The following is a 22,707-nucleotide window of genomic DNA, read 5'->3' on the forward strand; positions in this document are numbered from 1 at the left end:
ATATAGGGCGGAGGGAGACGGGCCGCGGGGGGGGCGGAGGGGGCGTGAGGCGATAACCGCGCATGCGCCGCGCGCTATTGACCAGACGGGAGAGACGGGGTCAGACTGGGAGGGGCGGAGGGGGAACACCCGGGGACCGCGTCACGTGACCAACGCGAGCGAGGGTGCCACGTGCGCGGCGGGGCGGGGCGGAGCCGGGCCGGGCGGGGCGGGAGCGCGCGCGCTTCGCTTCCCGCGCTGCCGCGGCTGAGGGGAGCGCGCGGGGGGGCTGAGGGCAGCTCTGCGATAGCGAGCCTGTGCCGCTGCCCCTTGTGTGGCCCTGCCTGTGTGTCACTGCTCCTCGCTCGTGTGTCATTGCCCCTGGCTCCTGTGGCAGAGCTGCCGTCACACAGCGCGGGGAGAAAGGGATCATCGCCTTCCCGTCACAGAACAGCCATGGCTGCCTCTGCCGGAGCCCCTTCACCCTGCGGTGCCGCGGTCGGTGCTGGCAGAACCGCGGGTGCCCGGTGGGCCGTGCCGTGTGCGGGTCCCCCCGCGCCTTTGTTCGGCTAGCCCGGCGCGGGTCAGCCCGGCGCGGTCGCCCCGTGCTAGGCCGCAGCTGGAGGATGGGACCGCTCCGTGCGGCGTCTCCCGGGAGCTCCCCGGCTCCCCAGCCATCTGCGGGTCAATGAGAGACAACCGGCAGCATCTGGCAGACATGGCCACAGGAGGTGAAATCACTCACCAGCGAGAGGGTGGACGGGGATCAGGCAGGGCAGTTGCGTTCGGGGTAGCGGGTCAGAGTGCACAGATCTCACTAATTTGTGTGACGCAAATGAATAAGATTCAAGCCCAGCAGCCGGGGACAATACAGCGGGAGCCATTGTCTGAGTGCAGGGAGGTTCGCTGGAGCTGCAGGCGCCCATGCCTTGGTTGCATGTCTTCCATCTGCGATACAACAGCGACACGGGAGAACGCAGTCCACAGGTTTATCCCCGTGTCAGGACGCCCTGCGTCCTTGCACACCATGGCTCGGAGAGCTGTTCTCCCAATGCCCCAAGCTGTCTGCCCTGTGACCTTATGTATTTTATGATGTTACTCTTCATGCTGTTTATACAGCCTGAGGAGCAGCTCTCCCTGCCTGAACAGGGCAGATGCTTCCTTTCCACCCGTACAGGCACATGTATGTGGTCTTTTCCTTGTTAAATTGTTCTAGCATAGAGTTCCTAAAAAAATATAAAGAAAATAAAAATATAAATTGGAAAAGCAGTAATTTTGAATAAGAAAGTCAGCCCTTAAAGTCAACCCTTTTAGATTTTTAGCTCAACCTTAAGTATAACTTACAGAGGGAAAGCAGAGATTCCTTTTTTTACTGCAGTAAACAGTGCCCTTTAGCGGGCAAATTGCTGGTTAGAAACTTCCCTGATGAAAAAACTCCTCTAGTTCCTCTGTATGAGGAGTGTCTAGTTTAGCTATGTGAAAAAGTTCAAATGGAGAAAAAGTAGGGAAAGAAATAATAGAAAAGATAGAAAAAATGTGGCTGCTCAGTTTGGGGCAGCCACAAAAAATTATTTATAACGAAAAAAATTATGTCAGTAGTGCAACCAAGGTAGAGAAACAGTACTCCCTCTTTTGGTTTAGATCCTGCAACTCCACAGTATATTTAACTTGATATTTCTTATTTCCACTCTTAAAATATTCTTTAGAAACAGTAAATGGGTCTTCAGGTTTTGCAGTTCAATTCATTTTTCTCTTTAGGCAAACCAAAATGTCACCAGTTCATAAGCACCTGTAGTTCCAGTACTTTTTAGTTTATTCAACACAAGGTAATACTACGATTTTTAAATTTTTTTACACTTTTTTTTTTTTTTTGAATACCAGGAAAGAAAGACAGTTACAGGTACCAATACAGTGATGTGGAACCTGCAGGAAGGCTAATTAAAGCAGTGTGGAAAAAGAAAACTACACCAAGATGGCATGACCTATACACTGGTAAGGAGAGATATGCAAACATAGAGAATTTTAGTTATAATCACCATGGCCATAAATCAGCTAGTTTCTGGAAGATGCTCTTATTGTAATGAATTTCCTCAATGTCCTGTGTTTGACAACAGTCAGAGATAACAAGTGATCAGCAAGAAGAAATATGATACCTGACATTTTAAGTGGCCTGTTAGTATTATTTATTCTGCTAAAAAATACAGTTCTTCATCCACTAAGTGTTGAAAGGGGGAAGGAAAGAGCATCTTTCACTGTGTAAATTCATGACAAGTGTGCTATCCCAGGCATCCCTCATATGAGGAGGGAACATTTGGCTTCATATGAAGAAGCTGACTGCAGTTCATCACAGCACTAGGAAGAAACCTGGCAGAGAGGGCCTCGTGATCACAGCAGACACAGGATTCACGTAACAGTCGTTTGGACTACAGGTAACTATGGTCTATGGAGAGTGGAGGTAGGGCACAGTCAGACCATGTAACTGCATAGCTAATTCATTTACAGGAAAACCTGTGTTGCCAGAACTCAGGAGACACCCGTGGCAGCTGGAAGGCAACTAGAGGCATTTGGGAGGGTCACCACTCATATATCTAAGCACACTTCATAGCAGGTAAAAGAGAAATCTGTGACTTACAGCAATGATGACATTTTATGGGGTGTGTGATGGTGAGAGAGAACTTGTGTAGTGGATGATGGCCACATCCACAGAAAGGTGAGCTGAACTGACTCAGGTGAGTTCTGGCAGAGTTAATGACAGACCAGCAGTTGGCAGGACACCTGTAACAGGCTCCAGCTGCTGGAAGAAGGGAGCCAGGCATTGGCTGCTGAAGCATCACCTCTTGCACGTGGGGACAGTGGGATGCGTTGGCAGTTGGTGGCTAAAAAAGAGGAAAGAAAAGAAACAATCATGGAAAAATGGAGGAAGTGAAAATGGAACAGAGGTTTGAATTTGGGTATGGCAAACAAAATAAATGATACAAAGGAAGGGAGAAATATTTGAGCCCTAGAGGAAGATATGTTAGAGCAGTAGTTTCAAAATAAGATTATGGTAGCTGCAGTGAAGGAGGGGAAAGTCACCAAGTACAGAACACAGTTCTGTAGAGGTGTGGGAAATGGGCAGTAGAAAAGAGACCAGGAATGAAGAAGGAACTAGAACAGGATGGAGAAACAGAAAAGATTCTGGAAAGATGAGAAGGAAAAAAATGATCCATCCTTGTAAGGGCTTTTATTCTACACAAAGAAAAGCTGGTGAAGTAGAATAAAGCATGTAAATTCAATGAATGAAACTAAAATAAAGGGAAGAGAGAGGGATGGAGAATGGAATAAGGATAATGAAAAATGGAAATATTAATAAGTAGAAAAAATGGGAGACTTAGTAACCTGTATTTAGATAATGTGGGGTTTGTACAATTACTTTCTCAATTTCCCACAGTCTAAGAAAAGGAGATACAATGATGTATGGAGGAAATAGTGTTTCCTTACATCTCGGTAAAAGGGGTTTCTCTTCTGAAAAAAAAATCCATTAAAACAATAAGTGTTTTCTTTTTTTATTTCAGAAATAAGTACAGAGACTATAATACCTGTAATGCTGTTCTGTCTGCTCTCCCCTTTCTCTCTTTCCCTTTTTCTCAGTTTTGAGTCTGTGCCTCAGGCATTTTAATTTTGACATCTTTCATTCCGCCCCCATATATCAAATTTAAAATCAGTTTAACTCCTGGTTTTAAATGAAATATTTTATAAAATGTCATAGTTTTAGGCTTATGGGGGTTTGGCTCTCTTAATTAGTGCCTCAACTGTGTACTCAGTGGCACTGGCATAAATCTGCATTTTTCCATTGCACTTCTCAGCAATCCATTACACAGTCAAGACAAAATATATTTTACCAGTGAGGAGGAGATGACAGAGAGATTAAACTTCTTATTCAGACCCACAGAGTTTGTGAGCATGAAAGTAAACTACACTTTGGGCACTGTTTATTTGAATGCTCCAACTGTATGAAATACAAACATAAGAGGAAGAAATGCTCACGTGAGTTTGGCTGAAAACAAACTTATTTTGTACAGATACACGGTGTTTATAATGTATAATGTCAGTATCTGAGATAAGGAATTACCTATAAAGATTAAAAAAGCAGCATTTTTTATTACTTACTAGAATTTACAGGCTCTTAATCTACACTTTAACCAGCTTTATTGTAAATACACTCATGTTAGAATGATGCATTTTTATTTTCTTGTTCCATGAATTCAATCCCACTTTTCATGCTGTAGTCTGTTGTTCTTTTCCCTGAAAAATCAACCACTTTCTAAAGGGAAATGCAGTTCCTTGCTATAATGCAAAATGATAATTTCTTTTGTACTTGTGAAAATCCAGTGGTAAAATTACAAAAACATGCTGGAGAATTTTTCTGTTTGTGTAGCACTTCCATGTGGAAGATTCAAATTACCAGTCTGACTTCTAAATTCTTCAGTTTTTTAAGGTATATCAATATATCCACTTTAATGGGGGGATAAGCCAACAGTGCTGTTCTGACCTGTCCAGTCTTTGCTGTTTATACGCCATGAATCTACTTAAAAGTTGTTTGATTGCCTGAATCTATTGAGGTTAGAAGTCACTTTTGATGCAACAGAGTAAGGAGGGAACATACATTTCTTGTTTTTATAAAACTGAATCTTGGACATGGATAACATCTTTTTTTAGAAGGAACACAAACTGCTATTCCAGCCTTTCCACATGCACACCACCAGTGTGTACCTTATGGAAATGAGACTAAAACCCACACTCAGTACTAGACATAGGACTGAGAACACAACCCAAAATCCTGCCTGCTCTTGCAGTTCACTTCATCACTGAAGTATTGGGGAATGGAGCAGTTAAGGAAGTGCAGGTTCCTTTTATACCGAGGCTTTCTGGATCATAAATGGCAAGATGAAGTTATCCTGGCTAAGTAGGTAGTGATTTATTCACAGATGTGGAAGCTGGATACAATTTTAAGAGATCCTTTCATGAAGACAGTTAAATGGATAGTGTATGTGATACAAAAAAGGTTGACAAAGCTGAAGTTTGCAGTTTGGTGAAAAAAGTTGAAGGATGAAGACTTTTAAGTCAGACACATTCTAAAAAAGGCATTTATGCATCTATCTCCCATTGAAAAGAGTAAGAGGATTCAGACCTAAGTTTAGAAATAATTAGGGCATAAAGAGATATAGTTGTCTATCTAGGAGAGTGGGGAGCACTGAACAGTGCCTAAGATGTTAAGTTCCATTAGGAGAAATTTCTGACTGGGTTTTTTGCTGCATAGGCTGCTTTTCCTTGGAAAATGTTGCACTGAAGTGTGGCAAACCTCAGTGTATCCTCACAGATGCACTGATGTGAAGGCAAGGGGTGAAGGTGGGATTTAATAAAGTTCTTCCAGGCATGAAGTGAGCAAAAAGTGGATTGAAGACGCACTGCAATGAAAAAAAAAGGAAGTAATAAATGGAGAAAGGAAGCAAAAAATTGTCTTATAGGGATGAAATGCTGCAGAGGATTAGTCTGCAGGGAAAGATTTTGTAGAGGTTTACATTTATGCTTTAACTGGGAGAATGAGAATCTGTGTATTGAGCCTCCTGCCCAGCTTTCCGAGAGGTTCAAGAGCTGCAGTGATCACCAATGATCTAAATTCACTTCTGGGCTGAAGAGAGCCCAAGCTACAACCAGACTGCCACAACTGACCTACTTGGTACACTTGACAGTGTCTCAGTGGCGAGACCACGGAGTAGATGGGAGTACAGCCTGATACATCACTCTGTGACCAGTCTTTTCTGAACAAAATCAAATGTTTTGGAGAGTACAAAACATACTCCAGACCCCTGGATGCTGCAGACCAGCAAATTTCACCATTCCCTGGACAGAAATCTACCTTCACCAGTTGGGTTTGGCTAAAATTCCAGAAAGCTTGACAGCAATGTTTCTTTAAGGGCTCCTTCTTCCCTCTCTGAATTTTTCTTTCTCTCCAAATGATTGAACACGTTCCAGCTATCAGTACTGAGCACTATTTCCTTGGCACTGAGGCTTCAGTGGGGTTGAACCAAGACCCTGCTGCACAGCTCCTGCTGTGAAAATCAAACCATAGGGCAACAACATACATCAGTGGGCTGAGGACATAGAGAAAAGAGTCCTTTATGAGATGTTTTAGTTCAGAGACCTCATTTATATTAATTCTTTACAGTGGACTCTTCTTCAGCCAAACAGTCTCCCTCTCCTTACCTGTTTTACAAATGAGTTGTAGATTCAGCTTCTTTCTGTTCAGTGAGGTAAGGGATCATTTTACCAGCCTTGGCAGTGTGCTGTTCTTTCCCTGCACAACATCTGCTGCAGTTTTCATGGCTTGAATTGTTCCTGGACTTGTTTTAAAAGCCATGTTTCAGAAATGTCTTTGAGGATATGAATTATTAGTCATTGTTTTATCTTCTAGTGTGTTCTTCATTTATCTTCCTTATTTTCCTTTTAAAAATAAGATTAAAGAGGCTTTGCATTTTAAAGTTTATAGGTTTTAATTCAAGTTTAGGCTAAAGAGACCAAGAATGATAAAGTAATTCATAGCAATAGGATTTTAGTGCAGTTTCAGAAAGTAATTTATTTTTGTATGACAATAAACTGGGATTTAATCTCCTCCTAACTCATGCTTCTCCTTGCCATTGTAGTATTTGTGTACACACTTTTCATACACACATGAAAATTCTGACATTTACTTTTCCAAAGCCTTTGCATTATTTGTGCTTATTACCTCATTTTTCTATCACTGCATGTATGACAAGGTGTTTGATATTTAGTGCACTTGTAAACCACATTTTTTTCTGTAAAGTAACTAAAAAAATCTGAGATTTGCTTTTTCAATTTTCTCACTTGATTCTGATTAATATGTTTAATTTTTTTTCCAGAACACCTCACATCTTCATCTTGGACTCTGCATTTTACTCAGTGGCATCCTCAACATTTACTCTGCCTATGACATCACCTGTGCCAAACTTCCAAAGGCTGTTTGGGACACAGTTGCTAGTAGGACATTTTGAAGACAAAAGGTTTGTGCAAGTTTAACTTGGAGCATGAACTGGTCTGAAGAATAGTGACAGCAATTTTGTTACACTTCTGTGGCATTGAAGGAGTACTGCAAGGTACCCCCTACAAACAAAACTGACAGTAAGGAACAACTTAACATAACTCCCTTGGCCCTCCATCTGGGTGTGTCATTTCCTTTGGGTTGGAAGTTTTGCCCATCTTGTCTTTTAAGAGATAAAATCTTTGTCTGACTTGCTTCAAAACATGCCCTAGTTTCTTCAGGCAACTTATGGGAACCTGTCCATATTTAACTGAGTTAGTTATTTCATTTGTTTGCAGTTTCCAAATGGGCAAAAGCTTATTAAAGGAATAGGGGCAATTCCAGAACTCTGTCTCTGATAGTGAGAATATATTTTAGGTAGTGTAAGAAAGTAATCTGTAGTCTAGAATCACATCTCTAACTATTTAGACTGCTGGAGAATCCAGAAAAAAAAAAACCCAAACTTGTCTAATAACCTTTCTAGCTGTGTTTTCATTAAGTCTGAGGCAGCTCATAAGGAAGCTATGGCATGATTTATTTTAATCAGTTATTACGGAGGAGTCATTAAAAAAAAAAAACAAAACAAAAACTCGGCAAAATCTTCCTTACATAGTTTTTGCATTCCAAATCCACAAAAAGTTTAGATAAAATCTCATTTCATTACAACCAAAACAAACCTCCTGTACTAGACTGCTTTCATTTTTTTTCTGTAAGTGATGATGATTCCATACCTCTTCTGTCTACACTGGCTTTCCAGTTCAGTGTCTTTTGTGTCTGTTTCTTTATAATGTCACTAGGGTTAGTCAGGAATTCTATTGTCTCCTAAGGCTTGGTAAGAGCATTTGACAGACTGTGAACTAGAGATGGAGTAGGGAAAATGATTTAGCCATTTTTGTCATCTGAAGATGACTTTCAGAACTGCTTGCACATGTGATTATTCTTCCAGTTCAAATGTAAAAGAATCTGGATTTTGCCCTATGTATTGAACATATGCTGAAAGTTTTACTGACTTTATGGCCTGTTAGTTTCATTTGATATTATTGTTGAGCTAAAAAGTGTGTATTCAGGCACACAGAATCTTCTTTAGAAATAACTCTTCTATCTTAAAAGAGAGGAACCATGGGGCTACAGAATGATTTAGATAAAGAGTGTGTCCAGCTCTGCTCCTGTAAGTTACTGTCTCTAGGCATTGTGATATCAAATTCCATAGGACAAATGTTTTCATCTACAGCAACTGCTGTTTCACAACTGAAATGTGGCATTGGCTGTACCTGTTCTTGGCACTGACCAAGAACAAACAAGATGAAGAGTCATCTTTGGTTCTTTCACTTATTTTTATTTACGTATTTTTGAAGGCAGTGAGTGGAGGGAACCATATAAAGGAGGAGGATAACACCAATTGCCATAACTGGTCAATTGTTAAATGTGTCCAGCTCTGAATCAAGAAAGGACAGGAATTTATTACTGGAATATCCATGGTATGATGTATCATTTAGGTTGTCTGAGGATATATTGTTGATAAAACATCCCTGGCAGGATCATACTTTGCTCACAAAGACTCACAGAAAAATTGAAGCAAAACCTGCCAAAGTCACCTCTCGGTAAAAAGAAATATTTCAAACATATTCTAACAAATCCTGACTGTAAAATGTGCAAATTGGATTTCCAGTAATGAGATCCATCAGTAGGCACATTTTCTTGACATATTCTGTCTTGGAAATAGTGATTCAATTTTCCAAAAGTCCTTTAATTTGCTTAGAGAGGAAAGCATTTTCATTTTGCCCAGTCAGTTCTAATAATTCGCTAAATTCAAAATATGTGAAATTACTGAAGCTGGTTGTAGTGACCAGAAGGACCTCTAATCTTCTAATAATATTTTTCTTTTCCCCATGAATCATGTAGGCTTGTACAAGAAATTTTTCAGAACAGATAAAACACAAATCTTTGTTGACATGCCAGCTGATTGTTTCTTCCACAGACAGAATTCTGGACATTTGCTAGAAATCCCCTTTAGAAAATTTGCTTTAGGAATCTCTGTTAGCTGCTGGGGTGTGTGGTTAGAAACTTGCATTTTCTCCTACAAGTAAAGTTCCTTAGGAATTCCCTTACAGATGAGTCCGGGTATTGATCCTTCCTATCTTGACAGTAACAAGCATGATGAGCTATATGAAGAGCAGTTGGGAAGGAAAACCAGTTTTCTACAGCTCTTGTATACTTTAAAGCCTTGAAGGGTTTCAAACAATAATCCTTTATCCCACAGTACATTCCCCAGGCATTTTCTTTTGGGCACCAGATGTTGAGTTGCGTGGACTTGGAATGCCTCAGGAGAGACACACATAAATAACTCCTGTGTGAATTGCATGTAGCATGTTCTAGTGGCACAGTCTTCTGTCCCATAAACACTTTGGAGATTGTCAAGGCAGTTGTGTGCTCAGCTAACTTTTCGGTTTGAAAACCAAGCTCATAAGTAGTGTGCCTCTAACAGATATTTTCTATGTCTTTCCCAATTAATAACTAGGTATCGTTAAATACCTTGGCTTTAAAAGAGGCTATCCCTTAACTTGTCACATAATGTATTTATTCAATCAAATGTATTTTATGAAAAGAAGAGCTGTTTGTTTTTCTGCTCTACTTCTGGAGTTCCAGTAACTGTTATGCAGATATAAACACATATTTAAGTGGGTGCTTTTGCCATTTCTCTTCCTTGGCAGCATCACACAAGGTTTCTGTCCAGAACACTGAATTTCAGTCACAGGGCTGGTGCTTCTGTGGCTGGCAGAAGCAGTCCAGTACTCATGAGGACAGACACTGTCCTTCAGTGGAAATATGGGTGAAGGTAGGTATGATTATCATAAAATAAAAAGGGACTGCACAGTTGCTCTCCAAATGTAGTGTTTATCTCTTTTTATTTTACAGTGCAAGGGTTAAGACATTTTCTTGCAGCATATCACACTTAATTATGAATATTAATCCCTATTAGGAGCATTAGACTTCTTCAGGGATTCACCTAAGGACAACTGAAGTACATGGGATGAGTTGAAGACCAAGACTTTAAGAGTATTTTGAGATTCCAGGGAGAAGACAGTCAAGAGTGTAGTCAACAAAGGGCACTAAAGTTTCTTTATTTACTTATTTGTGTGTGTCTGTAGTAAAACTGCATTTGCCCCTAAACTCAAAGTAAAATACTTAAACAGGAATTTTTTTTCCTGTAGATTGTCGAACATTTGTATTCTGGATGCAAATGAAGTCTCACTGCTTTTGCTGAACTCTTGCTCGTGGAAACTGTCACCCATTTGCAGAAGAATCAGCACACAGACTTTCAAGGTTACCAATGGGGAACTTCTGCACAGAACTGCATCATCTTCAACCAGGACTTCATTCCTTTGCTCCTAACACTCTCTACTTACCAAATTCTCCATTGAACTCCTGTGCTCCTCCAAAAAAAAAAAAAAAAAAGGAAATGGGGTACAAGGCAGAAAGGTAGGGAGGGATACTGGCTACAAGGATAGTGCAGCTTTATGAATGATCTCAAAATTTTGGGTTTTGCTGAACACTTTCCAGTGGAGACTGACACAAATGTGAATTTTGTCATCTTGTTTGACTGAACTTTTGAAATCAAGGTATTACTGGTTAAATCCCAACTTTCAGCATTTCAAATGATCCTGAGTAAGGAGCAGAGAGGGGCAGGAAAGAAGAGCCAGAAATCACCAGTCAAAATGGTACGTTTTTCATCTATTTATTGATGGGCCTCCAGGCTTTTGATGGGTCAGTTAAGACTAAAACCATCTGTAGGGTTCTCTGTTCTGTCCCTTCTCACCCCAATCTCTACCTCTGTCAGATATTTCTGTAATGAGCTCTAGGCTAACTTCATTTTTAGAAAACAAACAGAAGGAGAATGGCACTACCTCGATCTGAGACAGTCTCTGTGTCATGATCTACACTGTAGATCTAGGGGGGAAAATAAGTATTTTAAATAATAATATACTAAAGGAAGGAGGCTAAAGGAACTGACACATCTCCATTTTTCCTGGATATCTCCTGCTAGTTTCTGCTCTTTGACACACAGAGAACCCATATGTGCCTGTAATGTTCAGGATCTTTTGATGTAATTGATAGGTGCTGATGGGTGAAGTCCACAGCAAGCACTGTATATTGTCTGACTATTTCTACGCCAACATCAATAATTACCTGTGATCCATTACTAGCATTCTTATGCAAGTTGCTCTTTTTGTATCATTTAAAACGGAGCAGTACAGCACAGAGGAGCTGGACTCCCTGTCCTGAAGAATTCAGTCTAGGAACTTAATTCCAATGTCAAACAAGAGACAGAGTGTATGAAAAGATAAATTATTCAGTAATGAATCCTACACACTTATAATGCACAAGTTGTAATGAATCTCAGTTGCTCTTGTAATTTTGTAAAGTTGTTTACCTAATATGGTAGATGTGCCATATGGTACACTAAAGAGAGTGTTAGAATGAGGACGTGAAGATTTCGAGGTTTTTATTTCTAGTTTTGTAGGCATCTGTAAACTACATTCAAGCTGTCCTAGAATGTGAGCAGAGGAAGAATGCAGGCTGCTTTGCCCCTTTATGCTGACTGCTGCTGCCACTTGATAACATCCTCCATCTCTTCCTCCCTTGTTCCTCAGGCACTGTGGCCCAGCACAGAAGTGTATGCTGGCTAGATGCCATCAAAGAAAGTCTTTAAGCCACTCTGCACCTTTATGCTGGTTTAGCTTAAGTCAAGCTTTTTCACCCTTAATAAATCATTTGAGCAGCTGATTAACTCTTCTGCTGGGTAGGGAATGTGACCAGGCTTCTATTCCAGAGAGTTCTTTGGTATGTTGCTTATAGAATTTCACCATAGCTAAAACTAGCAATGTGCTTGATGTGGCAGCAGCAAAGAGGTTGGGACTGCCCAGCTCGAAGCAGCATTCCTGTCTTGTAAGAAACGGGCAACATGACCTACAGTGATGTCTGTAAAATCACAGCTACTTTGCAGCACTGTAATTTGTCAAAAATTGATAAAATGGGAGTTAAAATTCATACAGATGAAAAAGGCAGCTTCTTACTCACCCTTGAGTTTCAAGTGATGACTGAGAAAAGCATTTGAGTACAACAATAAAATATTAATATAAAACTTCTCAGAGGATGGAGGCAGTCCCTCAGAGTGATGCCATGGGGGTAAGCGAGCAGAGCCCTGGGAAAGGCTTAACATTGTAATTTTTAGTTATTGGCCAAAGTCTACTGCAGGTGAGAGGAGGACATAGAAACTAAAACAGTAATATCCCTCACCATGAACTGAATTTCTAGGATTTTTGATCTAAAGGTACACACACTGTTATTTGGCGCCTGTGTGTTAAGAGCAAATACCTATCAGTTTTTATGTTTTCCCTGTGAATTTTAGGCAAACAGCCTCTCCCTTGTAGGTATGTTTGCATCTTTGGGAGCAGGGTAAGATATGGACAGTACTTCAGCACTGATCTGTCAAGCAGATCAATTTAATTTATGTTAGAGTACTACAAGTTAAATGATCACCACAAATATGTGATGGGGGAAATGTTGACACCCACATCTGGGCAACCCCAAGTGGAAAAAGCTTGGGCGCATTTGAAGTGATCCCCTTTTCACAGATAACTCATGGCTCTTGTTCTTCCAGGTCTCCACCAGCCTCTGGACAGCAGCTTTCAGGCCAGTCAATTTCCCAGAATCATAAACCAGCAGGTGCTGAGCCCATCCCACTACAACAGAGTTCCAGCCTCTAATGCCGCCCATTCCAAAACATAAGAGCAAAGCTTATTTTAAAATACTGATATAAGAGGTGTTATTTTAAGCTTCCTACCCGTTAAAACTTGAAAGTTAAGTTAAATCAGGCATTGGAATAGGTTGCCCAGAGAGGTGGTGGAGTCACCAGCCCGGAGGTGTCTAAGAAGTATCTGGATCTGGTGCTGGGTGATGTAATTTAGTGGTTTAGGGGTTACAGTGGTAGTGCAGTTGGACTTGATCTTAAAGGTCTCTTCCAGCCTTGATGATTCTATGATTCTATTCTGTGAAAGATAAATCGTACCATCTGATAATATTGTTCCTATTACATTTGGTAATACTGTTTCAGTAATTCAGTTTTCTGGGGAAACAGCGCCCGGCAGAAGAGCGCATTTATTAAAAGGCAGGTTGTATTTTTACGTTATTTACTTCCTTTATGATGGTTGCACAACAAGGTCAAAGTGCAGCTGCCTCCTGTAAATGATCATGTCCACCTGCAGCCAGCGCCCGGCCAAGCCCCGCGGGCCGGGCCCGGGCCCCGGGGGCTCCGGTCCCCGCCGAGCGCCGCTGCGGAGCGCGGCTCTCCCCCAAGGGTTAAGCGGCGGCGGGGGTGTAACGCGGGCTGACACACGGGCGGGGATCGCCCCGCCGTTCCGACTCGCAGCTGCGACTGGACCGTTCAAAATTGCCGTCTCCCTCTCTTTTCCCCCCGCCTCCCCTCTCTCTCCTCTTCCTTTTCCCTTCCCGGCGCTGGGCTCGTGGCCGGGCGCGCTTTCCCGGGACCGGCCCCGGCCGTGCTGAGTCAGACCGCGCCCGGCGCCCGCCCCCGCGGCCCGGCCGCACCGAGGGGCTGCAGCCCCCGGCTCGCCCCGCCAGCGGCGGAGGGAGGGAGGCAGGCGCGGGGGCTCCTCCTCGCCCGCTGCCCCCGCCCGGGGCTGGGCGTGTGCCCCGCCCGCCCCGCCGGTGGATCAGTTACACGCAGCTGGCACAGGTGCGGGGCGCCCTTCAGACTCGCGCCGGCGGGGGAGACCCGGACGCAGGGAGCAGCAGGGAAAACATGCAGCCATTTTGGGCCGAGGCAGACAAAGAGCCGCCGGCGGCCGCGGCCGCACCCGCCGCCCCGCGCGGCCCCCGAACCCCCCGCACCCGCGGCGCGGCCACAGCGGAGGGCCGCAGCCCCCACCCGCTCGCCCGCCCGCAGCCGCCGCGGAGCCGCCGCCGCCGCCCGACTCCCAACTAAGCGTTTACAGCCATTTGCACGGCCTTTTATAGCGCGGGCGCCGGCCAATCAGCGGCGGGCGGAATCCCTGCCCGGCCGGTGATGTGCGGGCCGGGCGCTCGCGCGTGCGCGGTTGGGCGGGGGGGCCGAGTGTGAGCGGGGCGGGGGGAGGAGGGAGCTGTGAGAGGGGAGGGGGGGGAGGAGGGAGCCGCTCACAGGAACCCTCCGAAAAAAAGATGGCGGCGGGCTCGGATCTGCTGGATGAGGTTTTCCTGAACACGGAGGTGGATGAGAAGGTGGTGAGCGACCTGGTGGGCTCCCTGGAGTCCCAGCTGGCGGCCTCCGGCCACCACCACCAGCACCACAAGGCGCAGGAGCCCCTGAGGGCCGCTGGGGGGCTGCTGGGGAACCATGTTGTGAGCAGCAGCAGTAGCAGCAGCAGCCCTAGCCCCAGCCCTGGAGGAGTAGTAGTAGGAGGCAATGCTAATGCCCAAACAGAGAGCAGCAGCGGCAGCAAGATGGGACTGAGTGCCCCAGAGATCACAAAAGCAGGTAACGTGGGCAGGGGTGGGGGGCTCTGAGGGAGAGGGGCCCTCCCCTCCCCCCACTCCCCAGCTCCCGCTGCCTCCTTCCCTCACTGCTTTCCCCCCTTTTCCCTCTCTCCTCCTTCTCGTTGTGGCAGGAGCGGGAGTGCAAAGGGTGGTATCGATCATACGGGGGAGAGCCTCCCCTCATCATGCCCCCTCGGTGTGTATCCGCGCCTCTGCTCCCTCCCCTTTATTTTCCCTCCTCGCCTGTGCTTACTCGAGGGTGTTGGATCATGTGTGGGGGCAGCCGCCCCGCAGAAGAAGCCGGCAGTGCCCGTCCGTGACTCTGCCGGTCCCCTCTGCTTTTCCTGCCCTTGTTGCTGGAGTGTAAAAGGGCTCTGTTAATCTCGGGGACTGAAGGAGGCAGAGCCCACCCCCTTGGTCATGGCTGTGCCTCCCATGCCGCCTGTGACTGCTCCCCTTCCCTTTCCAGGGGTGGAGGTTATGGGGGGGATTCCCTCTTGATAATGCCGCCTTAGCTGTCTGTGTAAATGCTCCTTCCCCTCCCCCTTCGCTGTTGCTGAAGTGGAAGGGGGTGTTATTAATCATGACACCTATTTCCTGTAGAGGAGGAAGCGAGGGGGGATTTCAAGGGGAGGAAGTCCCTCAAAATGCTTCCCCCCCATATCTGCCTGCCTTGATATTCCCACCGCACCCCCTCCCTTGTTCCAGGGGCTTGGAGGGGGCATCCAACACCTCCCATTCCTCCTCTGCCCTCAAGGGGGGGTTGTCACAACGCCGGGTCCCGGGAAGGGGGGGAATTTAGGCCACAGTACCCCACCTTGCACAGCGCCTTCTCCCACCCGCCCACCCCCGGAGCGGCCTGGGAATATTGCCCCCTTCGTGTTGTGAGGGTTGTAGGGGGGCATTGTGAAGGCTGGGACTGAGGGCTCACTACGTGGGAATGGAGGGAAGCTGTTTTTCAGGGGGATTGAAAGAAATGTCTCCCCAGAATCTCTCTGCAATTCCTCCCCTCCCCCTTTTTTTATTTTTTATTTCGTTTTGCTGAATTGTAAGAAGATACTACGACCCTCTGTTATGATTGATGAAACTCTTCTAGGAGGATCTCCTTGACCCTTATAATGTGCATCTCAGTGTCTGCCTGTCACTATTCTTTTCCCATTTCTGTCTCCTTAGGGCCAGAACCTGGACTGTGTGTGATTGTACTTGTGCTAACATCAGGCCTTATCAAGGGGCATGAGGATTATTCAGGACAAGAAGCTACATCATCTTGTCCCTTCTGAAAACCAGCTTTGCTTTTTATTTATTTATTTTTAACTCTCTCTGGCAGTGGGAACTTCAGATCCATCGGAACAAATTCTGTAATAAAGAAGAGGGGTCTTCTCAAACAGACTCCAGGCTTTGCAGTACTTCTTATCTTGCCAGGCCAATGTTTTTCTTTCCTTTCCTTTCACTTTTCATATTTTGCTGTTGTTGAGCCTCCTGATCTGACTGACTTACTGTGTAGGAGACAACAGGATTAGAGAGTAATGTGTGCTGGGTATAGGGACCATGTCTTAATAATGTGTCTTCCATGGCCATTTTCCCCCCCTGCCATTGCAGTCCTGTTGCTAAATGGGATGTCAGGCTCTAGAATAGGGAAGGGGTCTTAGATGATCTTCCTCCCTTCCCTTGGTTCATATTAAATCTGTTTTCCCTGTTTTGTCTTACTGTAATGTCAAAAGCAGGGGTGTTACAATTAATACTGAATCTGCCACTCTTTGGTGGGAAATTGGAGGCTTTGAGATAACGTCTTCAAAGCCACGTTCAGGTTTGTATTCTGTCCTGTTTTCTTGGCTCCAGGCAGGCAGCTTGGGAGATGGAGAAGACCTGGTGATGAGGGAGAACATTCTGTCTTTGCTGGACTTCTCTTCTTGCTCATTTGCTCTTTTTAACCTTGCTGTTGTTTTGCAGGGGCAGGAGGAGTGCAGGGGGGTGTTATTAATCATAACACCAGGTCCCAGACTTCAGCTCTGGATGGAGCCACCACAACAAGCACCAGCACCACCACTGCAGCAGCAGGAGGATCTGAAGTCACTGCTGCTCCAGGGACCCTCAGTCAGGGCAAATCGGTGGTTATCAGCACCATGGCAACTGCCTTGTCCACCAGGAATGGCAAGATTGGGACCACGACAGTGCAGACTTTGAATGGGAGTAATGTGGTGATGAACTCTCACCACACAGGAAGTGCTGCTTTCTCTGGGACTCCTGTGACTGCCAACCCTGCTCCTGCACCTGCTGTTGCCCCTCTCGTTAACAATGGACCTGGATCTGTGGGGAAAGGAAACGCTGTTAATGCTGTTTTGCCCTCAGCTTCTAACACTGTCATCCAGACTTCTTTCCTTAATACTGCTGTGTCCTCTGCATCCTCCTCCTCGCCCACAGTGATCTCCTCGCAGCCACCACCAAGTGTTGGCACCGGGGCGCCCACGGTAACGCTCGTGAGGCCCCCAATCCACACAGCAGGACCCACGGTGGCTGCAGCTGGTGCAGCCACTCAGAATGGGAGCAATACTGTGATCAATTCAACCATCAGTGTGGGGAGTTTTCCTGCTGTTGCCACAGCCACTGTGGGATCTGGAGTTTCCCTCCAGACGTCACTTGTGAACAGCCAGTCTGGTTCCTCTGTGCCAGCAGCTCCTGCCACACAGGTCATCAAATCTGAGTCTCCTAAAACTATAGTCCAGGCAGTATCCCAACAGCAGACACTGGCTACTGGTGGCCAGCCCAGTACTACAGGGGGTAACATGATTATTGGGCAAACTATGCAAGCTGGGCTCTCTAATGTTGCTCCCAATCCTGGTGGGATACCTCCTGCAGCTCCTGGAACCCCCACAGGAATGGCTAAAGGCACTGCCAATACAGTGGCACAAAGTCTGCCAAGGACTCCAACACCAACCACGAGTGGAATCAGAGCAACTTTGACTCCTACAGTTTTAGCACCTCGTTTGCCTCAGCCACCTCAGAATCCAACTAACATTCAGAATTTTCAGTTACCACCAGGTAAGTCAGAGGATTGAGGGGTTTTATTTTGGAAATGTATTTCTTGCAGGGAGGAAGGAATCCAAGTAAGATTCTGTGCCATTTAATTGTGAATTGTGGAAAAGGCATTACATGTAACAATGAGAATGGTCTGGTGTTGAGTAGTAGTAGCATAGTAGCATCCCACTACTTAGTGTCTGATTTTGGGTGACCAGAAAGTCTTTTCAGCAGTAATTGAAAATAATTCTGCCTGGTATCTTTGTTCAATGTGAGTGTAGATGAAGCTGCAAACTGCCAAAGTGTGACAATGGAATATTATCCAATAAAATGTTGTTATTTCATTAGCACAAAAGACATTTTGACTTTTCAGGCAGTTTTGTCAGTAGTTTGTAACCTTTATGTGCTGCTCGATTCCCTCCTGTCCCTGCGTGCCCCCAGTACCACAGAGCTCTCATGAACAGAGAAGCAGCTGATACAACACAAGAAAACTACCTACTTTTGCTTTAAATACCTTCAAAGTCTGATTTAAAAACTTACAGATTTGAAGCTTATGATCATCTTTTTAGTCACTGGCATTCTGATACAAAAGGCAGACTTCCTATGTCCTTACCTCACCCTGTTGTGTCTAGGGCTGCAGCTTTTGTAGTAGCTTGTCTCATGCTTAGTGCTGAGCATCTCTGGACAAGGAATCTAGTCCTGAACTCGGTAGGTGAGTGAAAAGCAGGATGAGAAGCGTTTCTTTGCTCAAAATTGTTCTGCCCCTCCTTAAGTATCCTAGATTTGGGGATTTAATGTTATATATTTGCTGTTATTTTGAATCAGGCTTGGTGCTTGTATCCACTTTGACTTTCAGCTGCAAATACTTGTGTGAACCTACACATTGCTTCCTGTCCTCCTAATAGTACATACAATAGCTGGATTCTTACTGGTCACTGTTTTCAGGGCAGTATGCAAAGAACAGCTAATTAAATTTTGCTAGTGACACTGAAATCAGTGGTGGTTTTAGTGGGTGGTCTTAGTAAAATACAAGTGGTCTTAGTAATAACCCATCTCTTGGAACTCCTGACCAACCTCAGAGCAGTGCACCTGTCACATAAAGTAGATCAGGAATTACGTATTGTGTTACTAAACACTGTGTTTTTGTGTAATGTGCTATCTGTGGTCTGTGATGCCATGTAGTTTGATGAAGTCTATCAAACATTCTGTGTATCCAAGTACTAACTGGTATAAATATTCCTCTTCCTTTATTTTTTTTTTCTGTTGAAGATTGTTCCATATATGAGTAATTTGAATGACATGTTGCTAATTTAAAAAATAGCAGTAAAACTCAGATCTTGAAATCCCAGTGCTTGATATTGAAGCCTGTAAATTGATAGGTTGGAAAAGCCTTCTTTTATTTATTGCCATAATGTATCAAAGGATTGATCCAGTTTAGTCTATTGCCATTTATACCTACATTTTTTGTTAATACTGCATTATAAACCTGATTATGGGGGAAAATACTACTGTGGAGTCCAGTGGGACCTTTTTTCAGGTAGCTGATGTTTTCAGACTGCCACAGCATACTGAAATGTGTTACTCTTAGAAGCAGCATTGCCAGTCCTTAAGCAAAATTGGACCATAAATTGTTCCTTTGGAGTTCTTGATAGATCGAAGTAAAACAATACAGGTTCTAAGCACTTGGATTTTTATTAAGCACTTTTTTGTCTGTCCTACACTTAAATAAATATTTATAACTTCGAAAGAATAAGCATGACTTAAAATAAGCAAGTATATGTGACTGGATATATAGAATTTGGAAACTGAGTTCTTGCGTGATAAGACAGACTTAATATTGGAAAGGTTTTTTTTTAGTAGAACTGATTATTTTTCTTTTACATTGCTTTAGTTTGTTTTTTTTTATACTTTGTAAAAGTAGCCAGCTTTGAAAATGCTTTGCATAAACCATTTCTTCCAAAACACTTAAAACTGATGGATGCTGTGCTCTTACAAACATCTCTCAGGCACAAGCACCTCTGGAAGTTTGGCCACGTGCAACTACTGTGATCTTCAGCAGAGTGCAGGCACATTCGTAGTGAAAGGAGCATATATGACTGTGCTTTTGAAATTGTATTTTAAATGACAGCATCAGAGGTCAGATTTTTGGAGGCAGTTTGGTAGTGTGAAGCTGCAGTGCCTGTGTGCTGTGCACCTACTGTGTGCATCGAATTTGCATTCACAAGTTTGTTTTTAAAAGTTAGTAGTGTGTGCTAGTAAGAGTTTCTAAGTCAGTGCTTGAAATAGTTTGAAATCATACACTGCACACACAGCTTTTTACAACAAGAATTATAAACACTGAGAAAGAAAATTCTGATGGAAGGTTTGACCATGACAGCACAGGCTTTACGGTTATTTTCTTATCCAGAATTACTGTTCTAGCTCTCCAAAATACAGTTACAGTGTCACATGTATGGAAAGCAGAATATAAAATGTCAGCAGGAGTTACTAAGCTGTGACTTGAAAATTAGGAACCTTTCAAGGTTTCAAATGTTTTCTTCAAAAGAGCGCATGGCAAATAAACTCCATCAATGGTCTTTAAAACAGATTACTTTTAGAATAATACTTTGTATCTTATCAAGGCAATTGTGCAACAAACCTTGACTGACCAAATAGGAATGTTTGAAGAGCCAGTGGGCCATAATTGTTGTGACCTTACTGGATTTTGGTATATTTCTTCTCCAAGGAACTGGACTATTGAGAATACCTGTGTATTAATGATGGTCTTTCACTTCTGACATCTTTGAGGAGAAGACTGTTGTGCTTAGTCTTTTCTTCAGGAGCCTGTGTTTGGGTCTTTGTGCTCCAGTTGGACAGATTTGGGCAATGAAGGTCCCAAAATAACCCTATTTATACCTTCCTAGAAAAGACATGGAAATATTGTGAGATGATTCTGTAAGGGGGTGGGAACACAAGTTTATATAATACCTTCTTAAGGATGCAACACTAGTGAAACTGACTGGAAATAAATTGAATGAAGTTTGTTGTTTCTGAGCATTTCAGTAACGAGAAATGTATTACATACAATAATATGGTAAGAGCTAGAAAATCAGTTGGTTTATTAAAGCAGTGAGTCAGTGTTCCACTGTTAGAGGTGCTCAATAAAGTGTAACTGGAGTTATGCCCTAAAATTTATCTTTTGCATTCCAAGAGTGTAAAGTGTTTAGAAGTCATTGCTGACACAGGGTAGAACTATCTTGTTAAATGGCAAAACTTGGGTACTTTGAAACAATTTTTGAAAATCCCGTCTTGTCCAGCAGTGCTGTAGTACAAACCCAGCATCTGTGAATTTATGCATACTTAGCAGTACTGTCAACTTGGGGTTCAAAGGTGTGGTTTCTCTTTTTGCAAGTTTGTGTTGCTACTCTCTTCTGCTTTATCTTTATGCACAAACATCTCATAATAAGTTTTTAAGCTGAGTGCTTAGATGAAGGAGCAGATTGGTGAGTGCTGAAGGTATCCAGTAAGAATAGTATAGAGCAGGTAGGTCTGGACAGTTTTCTCTACTAGCTTAGGTGAAATTGAAATCTAGAAACTTTCACTTCCCTCTGTCCCTCTCTTTTCTTTTACCTTCTGAGTGACTGTTAGTACTTATGAAAATCTGGTGGCTTGGCCATAAAGACTGGTATTTTCCTGATTAAATACACTTTGGTGACATGTAGTCCTGTTGAAGATAGCAGATAGGATGGCTTGTCTTCATGGGCTCTTTTTTAACTTCTACAGTCATGACCAGTTTTCCCACTAGCAGTAGAGCAGTTCTGCAGCTGTTGTAGAACAGAATTGTTTTGCCTTGTATCTAAAAATAAAACCTTTTTATTACTTTCCCAAAACTCAGTTGGATCTGCCAGTAGCTGATGATAGGGGATGAGACTATGAATTTCTTCATTGCTTGCTTTCTGGAGGGCATCTCATGTGCCTCTTCTGTGGTGAGGACAGGATGGGCCTTTTATAGACTGAGAAACTGCTGGGGCCCCTTTAACAGTGGAACATTCCAGCGTTCTGAAGTCTACCAGTGGTTAAAACTTACTGCTGGTGCTTTCCAGAAGCAAAGAATACCTGAAAGAGCATCAGTGCTGTACATCTGCACATCCTGGAAGATGTTCTACATGAATATGCATGCTCAAGGTTTTCTTCATGGCCTTGGAGGCTCAAAACTTCATTTGGTGTTAAATGGGAGCTTTTTTGTAGAAACCGATTGTTTTTTAGCTTGTGTTCATTATCCAAGAAGGATTTGAACTTAGGCCATGTTTATGGTGGCTTTAGAATGGGAAAACTACCTGAACATATGGTTTAAAGCATGGTTTTGGGTCCTTTTGACTTGAGCAGTCATACTTTTTGAAGCTGGAGTAACTGAAAAATAACTTCTGCAGTAGTTTTATTTCCTTCAGTTGGGAGTTGGGGTGGTAGGTGGTTGGGCAAAGGAGAGTGTATAAAAATGGAGAAGGGTGGCAACTGAGAAGAATCAAACAGTGTGTTACTTTTTTGTACTGAATGCCTCATTCTTTGGGTTGCCTTGTACTTGAAACATGTACCCCAGAAGTCCCCAAAGTAACTAGGATGTAGATAGATGAGGAAGTCATCAGAATTCCATAATATAAGGAATACAGAAAGGAACAGAAGAAATACTATGAAGTAGTGGAATGTGGTTGTTTCTATTTCTCACTGACTAGTAAGCGAGTTCAAACATATCCTCATTATAGTTTCCCTGTATGTTCCATGTGCTGCCAATATTATGCCTGTTAACTGTGTTGGCATGGCTCGATTTTGTTAAAAATAATGTCTGCAATGCACCGTGACAATGGGGGCTTCTTAGAGTACTTACAGTATGTTTTACTTTCAAAGCATTTTACAGACTTAATCCTTGAAACATGCCTGTGTGGTTGGTAAATAAAGTAGTATGAACTCTGCTTTAGAGCTGGGGAAAAGAGCAAGTTAGAGAAGTTCTGACATGCCCAAGGCCATGCAGGAATCAATATTTTGCCAGGATTAGAGCTTGGGAGTCCTATACTTGGCATGTAAAGCAGTATCTGTCTTTGTGGAAGATAGCTGTGGATCTCTTC

The 22,707-nt window shown here is 43.6% G+C and overlaps 1 protein-coding gene and 1 long non-coding RNA gene across 3 annotated transcripts in view; both read left to right on the plus strand.

Moving 5' to 3' along the window:
• The first annotated feature begins 272 nt into the window (after window positions 1-272).
• Window positions 273-13,530, plus strand: LOC138120924 (uncharacterized). Of its 2 annotated transcripts, XR_011155990.1 has the most exons (6): window positions 273-710; window positions 1,861-1,971; window positions 2,265-2,408; window positions 2,482-2,587; window positions 6,900-7,040; window positions 10,270-13,530. It is a non-coding gene; the product is annotated as an uncharacterized lncRNA (long non-coding RNA). The 2 variants fall into 2 exon arrangements; XR_011155989.1 differs by lacking the exons at window positions 273-710; window positions 1,861-1,971; window positions 2,265-2,408; window positions 2,482-2,587 and adding an exon at window positions 2,617-2,930.
• A 744-nt stretch (window positions 13,531-14,274) lies between these two features.
• TAF4 (TATA-box binding protein associated factor 4) overlaps window positions 14,275-22,707 on the plus strand; it is a 36,320-nt gene continuing 27,887 nt past the window's right edge. The window contains exons 1-2 of the mRNA XM_069034205.1: window positions 14,275-14,594; window positions 16,544-17,632. Coding sequence (XP_068890306.1) covers window positions 14,279-14,594; window positions 16,544-17,632 — 1,405 coding nt within the window. The 5' untranslated portion in view covers window positions 14,275-14,278. The remainder of the gene's footprint in view (window positions 14,595-16,543; window positions 17,633-22,707) is intronic.

Source organism: Aphelocoma coerulescens, chromosome 20 (assembly GCF_041296385.1).
Source record: "Aphelocoma coerulescens isolate FSJ_1873_10779 chromosome 20, UR_Acoe_1.0, whole genome shotgun sequence".
Lineage (NCBI taxonomy): Eukaryota > Metazoa > Chordata > Aves > Passeriformes > Corvidae > Aphelocoma > Aphelocoma coerulescens.